This window comes from Laccaria bicolor, genomic scaffold (genome assembly GCF_000143565.1).
Source record: "Laccaria bicolor S238N-H82 LACBIscaffold_2 genomic scaffold, whole genome shotgun sequence".
In the NCBI taxonomy this organism is placed as follows: domain Eukaryota; kingdom Fungi; phylum Basidiomycota; class Agaricomycetes; order Agaricales; family Hydnangiaceae; genus Laccaria; species Laccaria bicolor.
Window position 1 is genome coordinate 1,469,048 of NW_001889873.1, and position 16,229 is coordinate 1,485,276.

At 49.3% G+C, this 16,229-nt stretch overlaps 3 protein-coding genes across 3 annotated transcripts; 2 read left to right on the forward strand and 1 right to left on the reverse strand.

Moving 5' to 3' along the window:
- Positions 1-5,737: 5,737 nt before the first annotated feature.
- LACBIDRAFT_305522 (uncharacterized protein) lies at positions 5,738-8,802 on the forward strand (the record flags this gene model as incomplete). Its single annotated transcript, XM_001874609.1, has 5 exons — positions 5,738-6,703; positions 6,757-6,786; positions 6,897-6,923; positions 6,976-8,652; positions 8,713-8,802. 5 exons carry the CDS (start codon positions 5,738-5,740, stop codon positions 8,800-8,802), a joined length of 2,790 nt encoding a protein of 929 aa, XP_001874644.1.
- A 1,524-nt stretch (positions 8,803-10,326) lies between these two features.
- Positions 10,327-11,394, reverse strand: LACBIDRAFT_244875 (uncharacterized protein; the record flags this gene model as incomplete). Its single annotated transcript, XM_001875190.1, has 3 exons — positions 10,327-11,167; positions 11,204-11,288; positions 11,346-11,394. Coding segments are annotated over 3 exons (975 nt in total), but the record flags the coding sequence as incomplete, so codon positions are not given.
- A 238-nt stretch (positions 11,395-11,632) lies between these two features.
- LACBIDRAFT_305524 (DNA ligase IV) lies at positions 11,633-16,105 on the forward strand (the record flags this gene model as incomplete). Its single annotated transcript, XM_001874610.1, has 26 exons — positions 11,633-11,836; positions 11,891-11,950; positions 12,000-12,134; positions 12,190-12,320; positions 12,368-12,453; positions 12,510-12,646; positions 12,697-12,872; positions 12,919-13,014; positions 13,063-13,148; positions 13,200-13,235; positions 13,290-13,546; positions 13,599-13,616; positions 13,668-13,704; positions 13,755-13,854; positions 13,907-14,071; positions 14,124-14,167; positions 14,219-14,308; positions 14,360-14,414; positions 14,472-14,508; positions 14,559-14,755; positions 14,812-14,894; positions 14,947-15,052; positions 15,106-15,487; positions 15,535-15,608; positions 15,663-15,938; positions 15,994-16,105. The coding sequence occupies 26 exons, from the start codon at positions 11,633-11,635 to the stop codon at positions 16,103-16,105; spliced, it is 3,180 nt and encodes a 1,059-aa protein (XP_001874645.1).
- Between the last annotated feature and the right edge of the window lie 124 nt (positions 16,106-16,229).

Here is a 16,229-nt window from a genome sequence, read left to right on the forward strand (position 1 = left end):
TTATACGACGCTTGGAAGACCATGGAGCTCGAGTTTCGCCAAGACCACCGAAGTCGCCATCTCAAATTTAGTGCGACGGATTACGACAAGGCTCTCGGTCTTACTGAAGAAAGTCACAAGTTGCGCACGGAATTTCACGATCTTACTGAGGAAAGTCACAAGTTGCGCAAGGAATTTCAAGATTTCGTGAATTCTTCCCAACCGGCGTTTGGGCGGTCGGCTCCGTCCTCCCGGGGAGGTGGTTCCTTTTCCCAGAGGACCCTGCCACGAGGTCCTTCCCAGTCGCTGACTTCTTCTCAGCCCTTTCCCTCAGGCAGCGGCAAGTCCTCCCCTACGGCCGTCTGCCTCATCTGCGCGCACAAGGGGCACACCGTTTTCTTCCACCTCAAGGCCACCACCCCGCCAAAATTTGCCGACGGAAAAGTCGTATGGGCAAAATGCAACCCAGGCTATGGTCTCGCCACACCCGACAACCAAATCCTCTGCATTAACTGGAACGTCCGCGGCACTGAGGCTGCCTCCCAATGCACCTCCCTCCATAAGGACGACCGCCTTCACCTTTGCTCCTTCTGTGGCAGCAAAGGCCATCACGCCCTCTCCTGGACTTGTCGCACCAAACCCGCCTGAAGATTTATTCACTGTCGCATGTCCCCTCCCCTTATCTTACACTGATTTCTCCCCTTCTGTTGTTCCTCGCCTCCCGCTTCCGTCTTCTTCTCCACACCATTGTTCCATTTTCGAGCGCATCACGCACCCTTATCATCCCGAAGTTTTCGATTCTCTCCTTCTCAAGCATGGCCTCTCTTCTGTCTACCCCCTCCTTTCTGACAACCTACGGCGTGGTTTCCCTCTTGGACACATGCCGGCATTGATGGAATCCGTCATCTTGCCTAACAACCCCTCTACTTATCCTTACCTGCAGGATATCCAAGACTATTTGGATAAGGAGCTTCTGGCTGGTAGGATGTCTGGCCCCTTCTCTCGTGAGGAGGTGGAACTTATTCTACGCGGCCCTTTCTTCTCTTCTCCCTTTGTTGTCGACGTCCAGCCACAGCAACCCGGCACACCTGACAAGATTAGGATTTGCCGACACCTTTCTAAGGCTTCGAAGTCGCATCCTTCCGTCAATTCACATATCCACAAGGGAGATTTTCCAACACGTTTTGATTTGGCCTCGAAGGTTGCCGAAATCGTGAGTCTCCCTCTATCAGTTCCTTTCCCCTCCCCTTCTCCGCCTTTTATAACACACCCCTTTGCGTTTTGTGCGTCGGGTGTTTTCTTCTTTGCTGCAGCATCCATTTTGAGATTTTTGCATTCTTAATGCGCTGTCTCGGGTTTTCTCCTTTGATACTCTTGCGCACTTTGTGCTTTCTTGTGTTTGCGCATCTTGCGCATTCCTTGTCTTTCCGACGTCCGTCTTCTCGTTGTCTCTGGACTCCCTTTGGAGTTCCCTATGCTCCCTTGTGCTCTTGCGCCTCTCTCTACAGTCGAGCACTTCATGTGTCCGTCTCGTGCCCCTCTTCATCTCTTCCTCTTCCTTTGCGTGTTCCACGCGCCCTTTCTCTTTATTGATTTCTTTTACATACTACCTTTTTTTTCTTACCATGTTCTCTCCTTTTGCTATTCCTTCTTCCTTTTCTTACCGTCCTTTTGCACGCCTTGTGCTGGTTTATACTTCTCCTTCCTTGTATCTCTTTGCCCTCTTTGCCTCGTCCCTGCTCCCTCCACACCTCGTGCTTACCCACGCTCTCTAGATTGCTCTTGCCCCTCCAGGAACTCAGGCTTGTACTCTGGACATTGCGAAGCTCCACCGTACTTGCCCTGTTTTGCCTTCTCACAAGCCGTGGCTGGTTGTCCAGGGTACCCCTGGCCAGTTCTTTATTGATCATGCGCACCCTTTCGGTGCCGCTTGTGCTAGCAGCAATGCGGGTATGGTTGCTAACGCTGTTGTGGATATTTGGCGGGGAGAGGGTGTTTTCCCTGTTCCCAAATACGAGGATGATCTTAAAGTCTTCCGTATTCCTTCATCTGGTGGCAAATTTCGTGACGGTGACTTTCTTTACGACTACGACCGTTCTGAGATGCTGCGCCGTATCGACCCTTTGGGTGTGCCTTGGCACGATCAAAAAGGAGACGACCATTTCCTTTTTGTCACCACCTTCATCGGCTTTCTTTGGGACATTCCTGGGAAGCTCGTTAGCTTGCCTGAAGAGAAGCGGCTGAAGTTCCACGAGCGCGTGCGACGCTTTCTCAACGATTTCAACAGCCGTCCCTGCCATTTGCTTGATGTCGAAAAAATCCATGGGTCCCTTTGTCATGTTGCCTTTGTGTACATGGATGGCCGCTCGCGCCTTCCCTCGCTTTCTAATTTTGCGTCCTCCTTCTATAACAACGAACTCCTTACAAGACACCCTCCTCATTCCATGATGACCGATCTCTCCTGGTGGCTCCAGAGACTTGAGGTCAGTGGCGTATCTCGTCCTCTGCGCCCCCGTGGTCCTCTGCAAGACCTTGGCTTGTATGTTGATGCCTCCACATCCTGGGGAATTGGCATCATTATTGGAGGCAATTGGGCTTCCTTCCAGCTTTCTCCCATCTGGAAGGTGCCTGGTCGTGATATCTGCTGGCTCGAGACTCTCGCCATCGAGCTGCTTGCTTATTTCCTGGAAGATATGGGTTTGCAACACTGCCGTTTGCTTATCCACTCTGACAATCAGGGTACTATTGGTGCGTTGGAGAAGGGGCGCAGCCCTAACTCTCACATTAACCTCTCTCTGCGCCGTACTTATCTTGTCCTCTCCGATCTCTCTATTTCTCCAGACATTGTTTACATTGAATCCGAGGCTAATCCAGCTGACCCCATCTCGCGCGGAGAACCGGGGGAGGCTGGCAAGCAGATTTTCCCTACTTTTAAGCTCCCAGAGGAGCTATCTGGTTGTTTTCTCTATGTTTAGTCTCAACCGAAGGCTTACATCGTCGACTTGTGTCGCCGAGAGGTCCGTGGGTGAGAAGCAATCTCACATCTCTATCTCACCGCGCCCCACGCGTCCTCGAAATTCCTTTCACCCCTTCCAACGTCCTCCTCCTGTCTCACCTTCTCTCGATTCTACCCTCGATTCCACTTCTGCCAACCTATCTTCCAAGTCCCGTCCTGTGCTCCACCCACTACCAAAACCATCTCCTGTGATCTCCGGCTCCTCTTCACGCACCATCCGCGCTCGTAAACCGCATGCTGGCCGTTCTATCACCCACAATGAACTCCGTCCCCATGTTCCTGCCGCTGACCGTATCTTCTCATGGCACACGCCTTTTGGTTCTCGTCATCAGCATCACATAACCCAGCGCCTACCCCCTGCCCTCGTTGACTCTGCGTTGATGGCTGTTCGAGGAGCTTTGGCTCCTAACACCAAGTCAACATATGCTGCTGGCCCTCTCCGTTTTACTCAGTTTTGTGACAAATGGGGGATCTCAGAGGAGGACCGCATGCCTGCTGACTATGTGTTGCTATGTGCCTTTATTGGTGAATACAAAGGTCTGCAATCTGGTAACACCATTCGGTCATGGTTGGCTGGCCTACGCAGCTGGCATGTCATGAACCATGCGCCTTGGCATGGTGATGATACCTGGGTGCACTTGGCTCGCATCTCAGCTAATAAGGAGGGTACGAAGCACAAACGCCCACTCCGTTCCCCCGTCTCCATTGAGCATCTTTCCTGCCTGCGTCGCGCTTTGAACCTCTCTGACCCCTTCCATGCTGCCGTTTGGGCTGTCGCTCTCGTGACCTTCTTTGGATGTCGTCGTCTGGGGGAAACTACCCTCACTGTTGCCGGGGCGCTTGACCCGAAATATCATGTACTTCGCTCTACGAAGTACGTTCTTACTCTTCTTTTTACTCCCTCTTTCTTACCATTCATCAGAATCTTGTTTCGTGTTCTGCGTGATGGTGCCCGCTCGGCAAGCTTTGACATCCCATGGACGAAAACAACTAAAGAGCTTGGGGCCACTGTCATCCTCACTGCCCGTCGTGATGGCGACCCTCTCTGCCCTGTCTCTGCTTTCAAAAACCACCTCGACGTCAATTCCTCTATCCCATCCTCCTCCACTCTCTTTGCTTATGTCTCTGCATCGGGTGAACCCAAAAACCTCCTCAAGCATGAATTTCTCAGCTTCGTTACCAAAATTTGGTCCTCTGCCATGCTCGCTCATATCCTGGGCCACAGCTTCCGTATTGGCGGTGCTGTTGAGTTACTGTTGGCCGGGGTACCTCCCGAAATCGTCGCCGCCACCGGGGGCTGGACCTCCCTCGTGTTTTTACTGTACTGGCGCCGTATGGACGAAATTTTGCCCATGTCCACTTCAAAAGCTTATAATAAAGCACAGCTCGACCGTCTCGCTTCTATATTTGAAGAATTTCGTATTGCCCACAAGATTCCTTCCTCCTTACTTGATAACTCCACCCCTTAACTCATCACTATGTTGTTTACTTTATTGCCCACCCATCTTTTGTAAATCCTATCTACCTTAACGTCTTGTTCTCTTTATTGTCCATCCAACTTTTGTAAATTCTATCTACCTTAACCCTTTCTCCGAGTGACGCTCATTTGGGAAGCCAGCTTGGCTCTTCCTTGCCTCACCAACCCGCCGGCGTGAGCTTACACTCGGGTTGGTACAGCTGTTTGGCTTGGCAAGCCCAAATTGAGCTTATTGAACGCTCAGACCTTGTTCGCACTTCTTTGAGTTCGGGCATAGTCTTTGCACAACCAAGTTATTTGTGTATACGAATTTCTTGGCCTTCCCTTTTTCTGTATGATACGCAACAGTTATCTTATTCCGTGATGAGTAAGCATGAGGCACGAGTGCAAACTCATCTTAGGATAAGATAACGTGTGTGCGTCAGAACCAGACGTCTTACCCAGATGTAGGCACCAATGAATGTCTGCGTTTCTGGGAGTGCTTCTCCCATCACCTTCGGATCTGGTTCTGACGCTAAGAAAGTACCTGTCGGTTACCTCACAAAAATTTTTGACCCCACCCACCATCCCTTAGCGTTCAAAACAGCTGTTTGGCTTGGCAAGCCCAAATTGAGCTTATTGAACGCTCAGACCTTGTTCGCACTTCTTTGAGTTCGGGCATAGTCTTTGCACAACCAAGTTATTTGTGTATACGAATTTCTTGGCCTTCCCTTTTTCTGTATGATACGCAACAGTTATCTTATCGCGCACGCGAGCGAGCAAGCATGAACAAACAAACTTTCCAGGGGCCATGGGGCTCTTTTCTTGCATATCGCGCACGCGAGCGAGCAAACCGGTGCAAACAACTGGTCTTTTCAAAACATGATATCATCGTCTCTTTCTTAGTGCCAGCTCCAATGTTTATATACATAACTATGTAGCGCTATAGCTCTTGAACACTGTTTCCTTTGTTACGAAAAAAAAGTCGCATCGTATTGGTGCAAAGCAGTGTATTTGTCAGCAAGCAAGGTGCCTGCTGCCGCTGCTAAGTGTCAGCCTCTAGTGGTAAATGAATCTCTGTATCGGACAATTCACTCGTCTTCCATACGAAGGTACTTAAAGACCCAATAAGAACAAGTCTCTGTTAGTATATCGGTTAGTACACGCGCCTGTCATGGTGGGTTGTACGCGCGAAAGCTGGGTTCGACTCCCAGACAGAGAGTGTTATTTTTTCTTTTTCTTTTTGGTTTACACACTAGTTGTTGTCAAGTTCTCTTTCAACTGCGATGGCAGACTCGTTCGCTGACCTTTGGAAGTCAACAGCGCCAAGTACAACCTCAACCCTACAGGATAAAAAAAAGCTTGGTTCAATACCACCCAGATACCAACAACCTGCTCCCAAGCACGACGCATTCTCTCTCCTCGCCTCTTCCTCATCGTCCTCTAACCACAATTCTGCACCTACTTCCAGATCCATAACACCCGCCTCCAACCCTGCTAAGCAATCATCGGGGCGTGGCGATGCTTTTGGCGATCTGCTCTCCTTGTCTGGCGTGACCCCTAATGCGAGTACGAATATGACCATAGCTGAGAGGCAGCGGATGCTACAGCAGCGTCAAGCTTCTTCCTTAAAATTAACGTCCAACACTTTGGGATCAAGCGATAACATGGGCCAGTGGAAGGGGCTCGATTCCCTCGTAGCTGCATCTTCTACCGCTTCTGGGACCACGCCGTTAGTAAATCAGGATGACGATTGGGGGCTGGGTGATTTCGCGTCAGTCCCAGCTACGACGGCTACGCCAGTACCAAAGCCCGCCGCAGGTACGAAATTGTTGTGGGATGTGGATGACTTTACTTCTCCCCCTGCTCCCTCCCAACCCCGCTCAAACGTATCTCAATCCGCGTCAAATCGATCTACTCCTCAGTTGAATAAACCATCCCAGCCTGCTGCGGCAAAGACCTTGTGGGATCTCGAGGAGTTTACTTCTCCCTCCTCTTCCTCTGTTCACCCATCATCTTCCTCCACGAAGACAAAGACGATGGAATCCACATTCGATTCCCCAGAAGACGACTTTGATTTTGGATCACGCGAAGATCGAGATTTGGAAGAGAATCGTCCTAAGCAAAACCATTCCTGGTCCGACGCGACTGCATCCTTTTCAAACCATGACCCCATTCACGAACAAGACGGGGATGAAGATGATATCCTAGGTTTACTCAGCAAACCTGTTGACGAGGTCGTTACTAAACAGGTATGTGTGTGTGGTTTATCTCCCATATTGCTGGCTGACGCGCCCTCTATTAGGCTCCAACAACACTCCGCGCGTCTACATCCGTAAGCATTCTGTTTAACTTTTATCATCCTTTTCTTCCCCTTTCTTTTTCATGTATCGGATCGTTCATGCTTCCCGTTGTCCACCTCCCAAACTAATGAACGACCACTAGATCCAACCTTCCCGCTCGTCCTCATCGGTGTGTCAAATTTTCTTCATATATTATTACCTTCCTAACCAACTCTGTTTAGCCTCAGCCACCCTCCTCCCCGCCTCCCCACATTCTCGGCCAATTAGTCGAAATGGGCTTCTCCATCCCCCAGGCTAAAGCAGCGCTTGCCCAAACGCCTGGGGGCGCGGATGTGCAGATGGCTTTGGAGACGTTATTGAACGGTGGTGGGTCGGATGGGCCTCGATTCCGAGAAGCGGGGGAAGACGGCCAAGTGCAAAATCCGACACGCGATGCACTTAGAGCTGGACACCCCAGACACCAGCCTGGTTCTGGTTCTCGCACTCCTCAACAACAGCAGCAACCCGCGAATATCCAAGACCAAGCGGATAAACTGCTAGCCCAGGCAAGCGAAATTGGCTTGAGTGTGCTGAGCAAGGCGAGCTTGTTCTGGAAGGAGGGGAGAAAGGTCGTTGCGGAGAACGTGCAGAAGGTTGTTGTGGATAATGTGCAAAAGGCTGTTGTTGAGGATGATGGGAGAGGTGTGAGGGGGAAGGGAAAAGTTAAAGGGCAGATGAATGGGAGGCCCAAGTGGATGCAGGAAGGAGGGGGTGGGCATGATGATGAGGAAGAAATTCATGCTAATGGTGATGGTGGGTTCAAAGATGATTTATCGCCTGTGGAAGAAAGAGGACGAGAGCAGCCCCCTCCACAAGCGAATCAACCCCCACCACGGGAGGAAGAACCTGTCATCGATTTGTTCGCTCCTGTACCAGTCACACACCAAGAGCCACCACGCACGACGCCTTACGTCTCCCCCTGGCGGCGCGGCAAACCAACCTCTTCCACACCCTCCCCAGCCCCAGTCCAAGTTCCTCAACCTACCCGCACACTCCACTCCATACCCCTCCCCACTCTGCACCAAGCACGCGCGCACAAGACACGCGGCACAGAGCTCTTCAAGCTCGGTCAGTTCTCTGGTGCCTGCGACGCCTATTCAGCCGCCATCGCGCTCTTACCGGAGGGACACCTTCTCCTCGTGCCGCTCTATACGAACCGCGCATTGGGGAGGTTGAGGGTGGGTGATTATGCGGGTACCATTGAGGATGCGGGGGGTGCTTTGGGGATTGTTGGGACCGGTGCTCCCCCGTTTGTTGGTAGTGGTGAGGGAGGGGGAGGTGGATGGGGAGATCCGTATGGGCGAGGCGTGGATCTTACGGATGGATGGGTGAAGGCGCTGAAAAGACGTGCAGAGGCGTGGGAGGGGCGGGAGAAGTGGGATGAGGCGAGGAAGGATTGGGAGACTTTGTTGGGTGCTAGTGGGGTGGGACAGGGTGTGAAAGGGGAGGCGGGGAGGGGGGTTGAGAGATGTAGAAGGATGGTTATGGGTGAAAGTGAGAGTGGAACGAAACCACAGGCGAAACCGAAACCGAAACCAAAGCCGAAACCCGCTTCGTTGAAGGCACACAACAGTCAACAGCCGTCTCAGGCTCTGCAAAGCCTGCGTGCGTCTTCGCAAGCTCTGGAATCAGAGGAAGAGTTGAAGGCGTCGTTGAAGGACACCGTAGACGCACAGTTGCTGGCGTGGAAGGGAGGCAAGGAGACGAATATCCGTGCATTACTTGCGTCGCTTGACACGGTGCTTTGGGAGGACATCGTCAAGGACATGGGTGGGAAAGTGGCGCTGAGCGAACTGGTGCTTGAGGGGCAGGTGAAGAAGAAGTATATGAGGGCTGTGGGGAGGGTGCATCCTGACAAGGTGAGTTTTTTTTTTGGAGGAGGGGTGTTGGAAGTGGTGTTAATCGGATTTCTTTCTCAGCTTAACACGGGGAACTCGACGGTTGAGCAGAGGATGCTCGCGAATGGGGTGTTTGGGGCGTTGAATGAGGCTTGGAATGCTTTCAAGTAACGGGGAACTTTTTAGATAGATCTGACTCCTCTAAGGATTATAGAAAATATCATTAAAAGCACTGAATTCCTTAAAGTGAAAGACACGCGATAATAAAGCATTCATATGTGCGTCTGGTTCGCCTCTTTATACCGTCCGTTCAAATGATTAGATACGATCACAGTGTCAATCTTCATTTCGTGTGCTGCACAGAATCTATAGTAATTGACTGACAGACCTCCCACCGATGGCACAGGTCGAAGAAACGATGGCAGAAACTGAGCTCAAGCTGCCACCATTCATGATGTCCAAAGTCCATCTGCCTTGTAACTTCCGATACATCTCCTTGAAGCCATCGAGAGAACCTTTTTCCTGGAAAAATAGCAATGAGATGGTATACCCTTCTTGAACGAGCCGGTAAGGAGCTTCTTGTAATTCAACTCGAAATTTAACCGATTTTGGGATGTTCGAGACGTTGTATGGGTCCTTGACCTCCGTGGTATTTAGTCGGCATCTGAGAACGCCAAGTCGACCATTGTCCTCGATCGAGACTAAGATGTTCAAGCTCATAAGGAGTCGTCGGCATTCGCTCTGAGTGGTCTCGACATCGTACTTGGATTGAAGTGTGTAAGGCGTTTGTTTGAATTTGAAGACGTTGTCCAACCATCTGCGTTTCGGAGGGGAATCTGTGAAAGACGATCCTGCTTCGGAAAATAACGGCGAGATGGGCGATGAGAATCTTTTTTTCCGGAGTTTTGATGACTTCCTCCCTATCGGTTCGACGATTTTGATTCGCAATTCTCGTGAAGCTTGTTCTGCATGGTGACCCAATGAGTTGCGTTTTGACGTTGTAATACTATCATTATACTGGCCATCGTCCGGGATGTCATTCTCCTTGTCGTTCGAATTTCTGATCGTTGGGTGTTGTGACCGGGTTTTCCTCCGAATGGTCAGTGGTTTCGTCTCATTCTGAACGACCTCGACGAGTCGATGGGGATCGCCAGCAAGCTCTTGTCGATACACGTGTCCATCCACGACGAAGTGGGAGTCCAAATAGGTTTCTGCGTTCGCCGAGTGGAGAACATCAGGCTGTTGAGCGACAATCCTAGAAGCGACATCTAGATCTGGTGAACCGACCTGGAGTGCATTGAGATGGGAGACGATCTGATGGAAGAAATTTTGTATCTTGCTATCCTGTAACTCGGGAACGGTCAAAGGCGGTAGGTTCAAAGTTTCCCAGAGAGGAGAAGTCGGTGATAAACTTGGATGCGAAGTAGATGGCGAGTGAGTAGAAGCAATTATATTTGGAGTAAGAGGCAGGGCCTTCCTCTGACTTGGCTGATGTTCTATCGATCCTGATAGGGAAGGTTGACAGCGTTGGTGACCAGACGCTCGCCGGGGGGTGGGCGGTCCATCTCGAGGGGGTATGCAGGCCGGAGAGCGGTTTCGTTTTCTTCGGGCCTGTTTGATTTTTCTGCGTTCCAGCCTGGCGAGTTCTTCCTCCTCTTCAGCGCGGATTTCCAAGTGTTTCCCGCGGTAATCGAGGAGCATGTGATAAATGCCTTTTTGCCAGTTCCGCTCATTGTTCATCAAGCTCTCAACAATGTCATCTTCGGGAGTGCCATGCCAGAGGGTACGTAGGTTTGCAAATATGTCAGTGTCAATCATATCGAGGCTGGCAATAGGGCGCGCAATAGTATCCAAGTCTGGGGCAACGTGACCGAAGGTCGCGGGTGCTTGAGACAAGAAAAAGGGATGCTGGAGAATTTCAGGCATAGTGATTCGTTTGCTCGCGTCTTTGGAAAGCATGCGGCTCAACAAGTCCTTCGCATCGTCGTCAATGTCGATTGGCATTGCAAATTTTCCTATAATGATCTTTTCGAGCAAGGTGGGGCAGTCGTCATCATCGAAAGGCAGCCTTCCCGCTAGTAAGGCAAAAAGTATCACACCACAAGACCAGATGTCGGCTGCTGCGCCATTGTAAGCCTCCCCGTTGCAGATTTCTGGAGAAGCGTAGTGAGGACTGCCGCAAGATGTTCGAAGATCGACTCCCTTCGGGTCGGCTTGCCAGGCGGCCATACCAAAGTCAGCAATTTTGATTTTGAAGTCCTGGTCGAGGAGGATGTTTTCGGGCTTGAGATCCCTGTGAGCAATGTTGAAACGGTGACAGTAATCCACGGCAATAATGATCTGTTGAAAGTAAGAGAGAGCTTCGCTAGTAGGCAGGCGGCCTTTGTTACAGAGATATTCGAAGAGTTCTCCGCCTTGAACGTATTCCAGAATAAGATACAGATCGGTGGAAGTCTCCCAGACGTCATAGAGCCGCATGATATTCGGATGGTCGATCAACTTCATGACGACAATTTCTCGTTCGACTGAGAGTTGCCTGTGCTCTGCCTCGTCAGCCAATTTATTGAGTGACGTCCGTGAAGCCAAAGAGGTTTTAGAGATAATCTTTATAGCGGCATACTGGCCTGTTGTTGAGTGCCGTGCGACTCTAACACGTCCTACTCAGTATACGCATCAAACAAGCTATTTGAGGACGAAGGGTGAAGAAAATGCACCAGAGCTGCCCTTCCCAATCGTTCTCCCAACCCTCCAGAGGCCAATCATCTTTGGATCGTGTGTGGTTTTGCTGTGGAATGGTGATTTGGTATCAGTCATGATAAGAGTAAGATCCAAGTAAGATAGTGGTGAGTAAGAACCGAGGACAAACTGTTTTTGCACAGACGTGGCTGACCAGATCAAAAGCCAAACCTGTGCAAAGAACGCGTCCGCAATGAGTCACGAGGCTGTGACCAAACCGCTCCGCATGCACATAAGCTACTCTCTGTGCAAGCACTAAATAAAGATGATGCAACCAACTCCTGCTCCATCTTCCGCCCCGAATTCTCCAGAACGGAAACTTGAACCCTTAGCAGAGTCACAAACATATCCTGCGCCCCCTCAGAATGTTGGAAGTGCACCTTTTGGAGTTCTTGTTGGTCTCTTTGACAAGCTTCAAGTTGAAAGGAAACAGGACAGGCGGAGGAAGTTAATCGAGACGTGGTTCAATGTGCACCGCTATTCTGTTATGAAGCGCCAGTCAAACTCATGATTTCGTCCATAGCACTGGCGTGAGGAGAAAGGATACGATCTTTATCCCGTCTTGCGTTTGATTCTACCTCAGGTTCGTTAGATTTACTGTTCTCCTATTCTTCATCATTTGTTCCCTCCAGAAAGACCGAGAACGTGCTGTCTATGGCTTGAAAGAGAAAAATCTTGCGAAAACCTACATTAAGTTGATTCCTTTGGGCATGCGAGATCCTGATGCCATCCGTCTTTTGAACTGGAAGAAACCAACTGAACGAGAAGTGCGCCGCTTTACCTCCGTCTCAACGGTTGAGGCTCATAGTAACCTTCACATAGAAAACCTCAGGAGATTTTCCGACTGTTCTGTACGAGGTCGTTAGCAAGCGGTCCTCCGTTATTGAGGGATCTTTGTCTATTGACGAGTTGAATGACATCCTTGACGAACTGGCCAAAAATATGGGCAAACAGTATGACCTGAAGTCTTCAGAGCGCCAATATATTGATGTTTCTCCAGAGACATTCAGTCGGGTATCTTGCGACGGATATACAACCGTTCGACGGCCCAAGAGCAACGCTGGATCGTTCGTATTATATTGAAAGGTCCTTCGGCTTTTTCATTTTGAAAGTACTAGATTTTTACGCTTACTATTTTGCAGATATGATCATATCTGTAAAGGAGACCACTATTTTTTCAGTGTTTCACCCAGATGCTCAGGACCTATACAATACTTGTTCCGATCTCAAAAAGATTGCATGGGAACTTTGGGATCCTTCCTTCAGGCTCAACGCGGAAGTAGGCTACCTTTTTATTGCTTCATCTCAGACTTGCGACAACTTGACCAGGATAAAGCAGTCCAGTTATTTCATGCTTTCGCGCCAATGTTGTGTAAGCGTCCAACGAAGAAGATCGAAGAAACTGTCCGAGAAATGAGTGGTTCCGAGTTCTTTATAGAGGAGAAACTCGACGGAGAGAGGATGCAACTGCACAAGAGAGGCAACGAATATTTATATTTTTCTCGGTCTGTCATTTTTCATTTTCAGGTCATCACTCTCAACCAGTTTCAGGAAAGGAAAGGATTACACATATCTGTATGGGAAACACGTTGGCACGGGAAGCTTGACTCCGTTTATAGACAAGGCCTTTGATCCTCGAGTGGACGAGTGAGCCCTTTATTTCCAATCTCAATACATATTCTCACAGGTTTCTAGTATAATTTTAGACGGTGAAATGCTAGTTTGGGATCCTGTGTCTGAGCGTAATCTACCGTTCGGGACATTGAAGACGGCAGCACTCGGTTCGTTGAGTTGAGCTATTCTCGTCTTTCTTTTTGGTCATCATTCCGTAGACAAGTCTAAGAAAGAGCACAACCCGCGCCCTTGTTGTGAGTGTTCGTTTGTTTGACTTCCCTATTACATACTAAGTTCCCTTTGAATAGTCAAAGTTTTTGATCTTTTGTACCTGAACGGTCAATCCCTTCTCCATAAATCGACAGCTTTTCGAAAGAAGAATATGCGAAACTGCCTCAAGGAGATCACCGGAAGAATTGAATATGCGGTCGACTACAAAGGCACTACCGCGAAAGACATCCGAAAAAGAATGGACGAAGTGATGGGTAACCGCGGTGAGGGCTTGGTTATCAAACATCCGTTATCCAAGTACGTTTTAAATGGAAGGAATATGGATTGGATCAAGGTGCACCTGGCCTTTCTCTCTTTGAAATTTAATTATTGATGTGGACCGTTAGGTGAAACCCGAATATATGGTGCGCCTTTCTCTCTGATCATTTTCGGAAGGATTTTGAGGTTTTGAATAGGATAATATGGGAGAAACTGTTGATGTTCTCGTTGTTGGTATGTCATAGCTTGTCGTGGGGATCTTTCTAACCCCTGCGTTCCCTCAGCCGGGAACTATGGAACTGGAAAGCGTGGTGGAGGCGTTTCAACGCTCATCTGTGCTGTCTTGGATGACCGCCGAGCAAACGAGGATGACGAAGAGCCAAAGTAAGAGGAGCTTGACGACCCTTCAAGATAAAGGCGTGACGAACATCTTTAGATACAGCACCTTTGTTCGTATCGGTTCTGGGCTGTCCTTCGCCGACTACGTTTGGGTGAGAGATAAACCATGGAAGGTCTGGGATCCAAAGCATCCCCCCGAATTCCTTCAGACTGCCAAGCGGACTCATGAAGACAAGGGAGACCTCTATCTAGAACCGGAGGAGTACGTTGAAAGTTTAAGAGCCGTGAACATCTTCCACTGACATCATTTCAAGTTCATTTATACTGAAAGTCAAAGCTGCTGAGATCACGCCGTCAGGTGCGAAAAAATGTGCATTGACCTGAATGACGATGTCATTTTCTTTTCTAGATCAATATCATATGGGCTTTACCATGCGATTCCCCCGTGCCTTATCCATCCGAGACGACTTAAGCATTGCGGATTGCATGACTGCTACAGGTTGGTGATTTTAGCTTGCCTTTCTTTTTGTAAAATTTACACGCAGTTTAGCTGTTTTCGAAAGCCTGCGGTCGGAGAAGAAGCGCAAAATGGAGAGCGACGCGGGGTATGAGTTGGATAAAAAAACCCACCAGAAACTTCTCTGCTAACTCACCTTTTGTAGAGTATCCTCCAAGAAACGCAAAACAACAGCGAAAAAAGTAATAAAATGATATCCCTTTTTTCATCAAATTTTCATTCCTATGTTTAGGCAACTGTCCTCCCAGCATATAAGGGCCCAAATTTGAAGGGAGTACGAGTAAAGACGGATATCCTGGATGGGCTAAAGTTTGGCGAGCTCCTTGCTTCCTGCTCCATCTATCAGGTGCTTATACGCCTTACTCCAGTGGTTATGGCGGATCCTAAATCCAGAACGGGTGATGAAGAAAGGAAAGAACTGATGAAATTGTATTCTATTCTCAAACATTCTCGTAATCGCTCACGACTTACAAGTTGCATTTTAGGATTCACGCCAACGGCGGATCCTGTGCCCAAGTTGCCAATAATCAACCAGAATTGTTCATTGTATATGAGGGCAATACCATTCGTCTGTGTTGAGCTATCACTCAACGTTACCTTGAGTGCTGACATCGCCTTAGCGTATGACTTGAAGCTGCTGATCGACAAAAATGTGTACGATGTGATAAAGCCAAATTGGATCACAGATTCAGTGGCTCTAGGCGAGCCTGCTCCCTTGCGCAAAAAGTTAGTCGACATTAAAGCTGTTACATTACGCTCAGTTTCTCAGAGAGCTTTAGATATTTCTTTCGTGCGACGGACGAGCGGGCATCGACGGATGAGTACATGCAGGAGGACGAAGACCAGGCCTTCGAAGCACCCACGCTCAAAGAAGACCCGAGTGCGAAGCTCGAGGAGGAAATGGTTCCAAAAGTTGAGGAACAAGAATATGACATTGATCCCTCGTTGGCAGATTGGCTCAAGATTGATGATAAGAATGAAAAGCTTCATGCGGAGGCCAAGGAGGAACAGGATGATTATTCCGCAACTGACGACGATTCCGACAACGCTGACGTTTTGGAACCGGAAGAGGTGGATCTGGATGACTGGCTCAAAGTGGAATCCGCGGATGAGCCTTCTGTCATAGCTTCTGCAGCTACAGGAAGTGAATCACTGTCTACCGTCAGTCCCGCCGCCTTTGAGTCGGAGTATCTGTTGATTTGTTATAGGACTGTGTGGACGTGAAGATGGGAGAAACGGAGGCCGCAATGGAATACGACCAAGATCTTATCTTCAAGCATCTGTGAGTCCATATTTAATACCGGTGTGACGATGGGTGATGATGAATTTTCGAAAGATGCTTCTACCTCGACTCTCCAGAAAACGCTCAGCGAAACCAGATGATCGTGAAAACCAGATACGAAAAGGATATCAAGCAAAGGCATGTTGTGGTCCTCCGTGTGTGCATTGAGCCAGTGACTGATTGTGCACCGCCCAGCTTTGTCGACCTCTCAAAAGTGATCGCCGATAACGGGGGAAAGATTGTCGACCTCGACGAACCCAAGCTGACTCATATTATTATCGACAAGAGGGACGACAGTCGGCGCTTGGAGCTCATGAAGCGCACATCGAAGTAAGAGGCTGTCGAGTGCATTGCGAGGGAGCTGACATTTTACAAGGCCACGAAGACGACGTCTGATTATATCGGAGTACGTGCAAGCATGCTTGGACGAAGGGACACTTCTTGACGAAGATGGTGCGTATCATTTCCGGGACGACCGACGAGGGTGTCTAACGTAGGTTTATTAGATTTTTCGCCTTAATTTCTTGTAGTGTATGTGTACGATATATTGATGCCATTGTTATTCATTGTTTCGTGATGGACAATTTGCCGCCCAAATCTGGGATCTGAGCTTTACGCCAG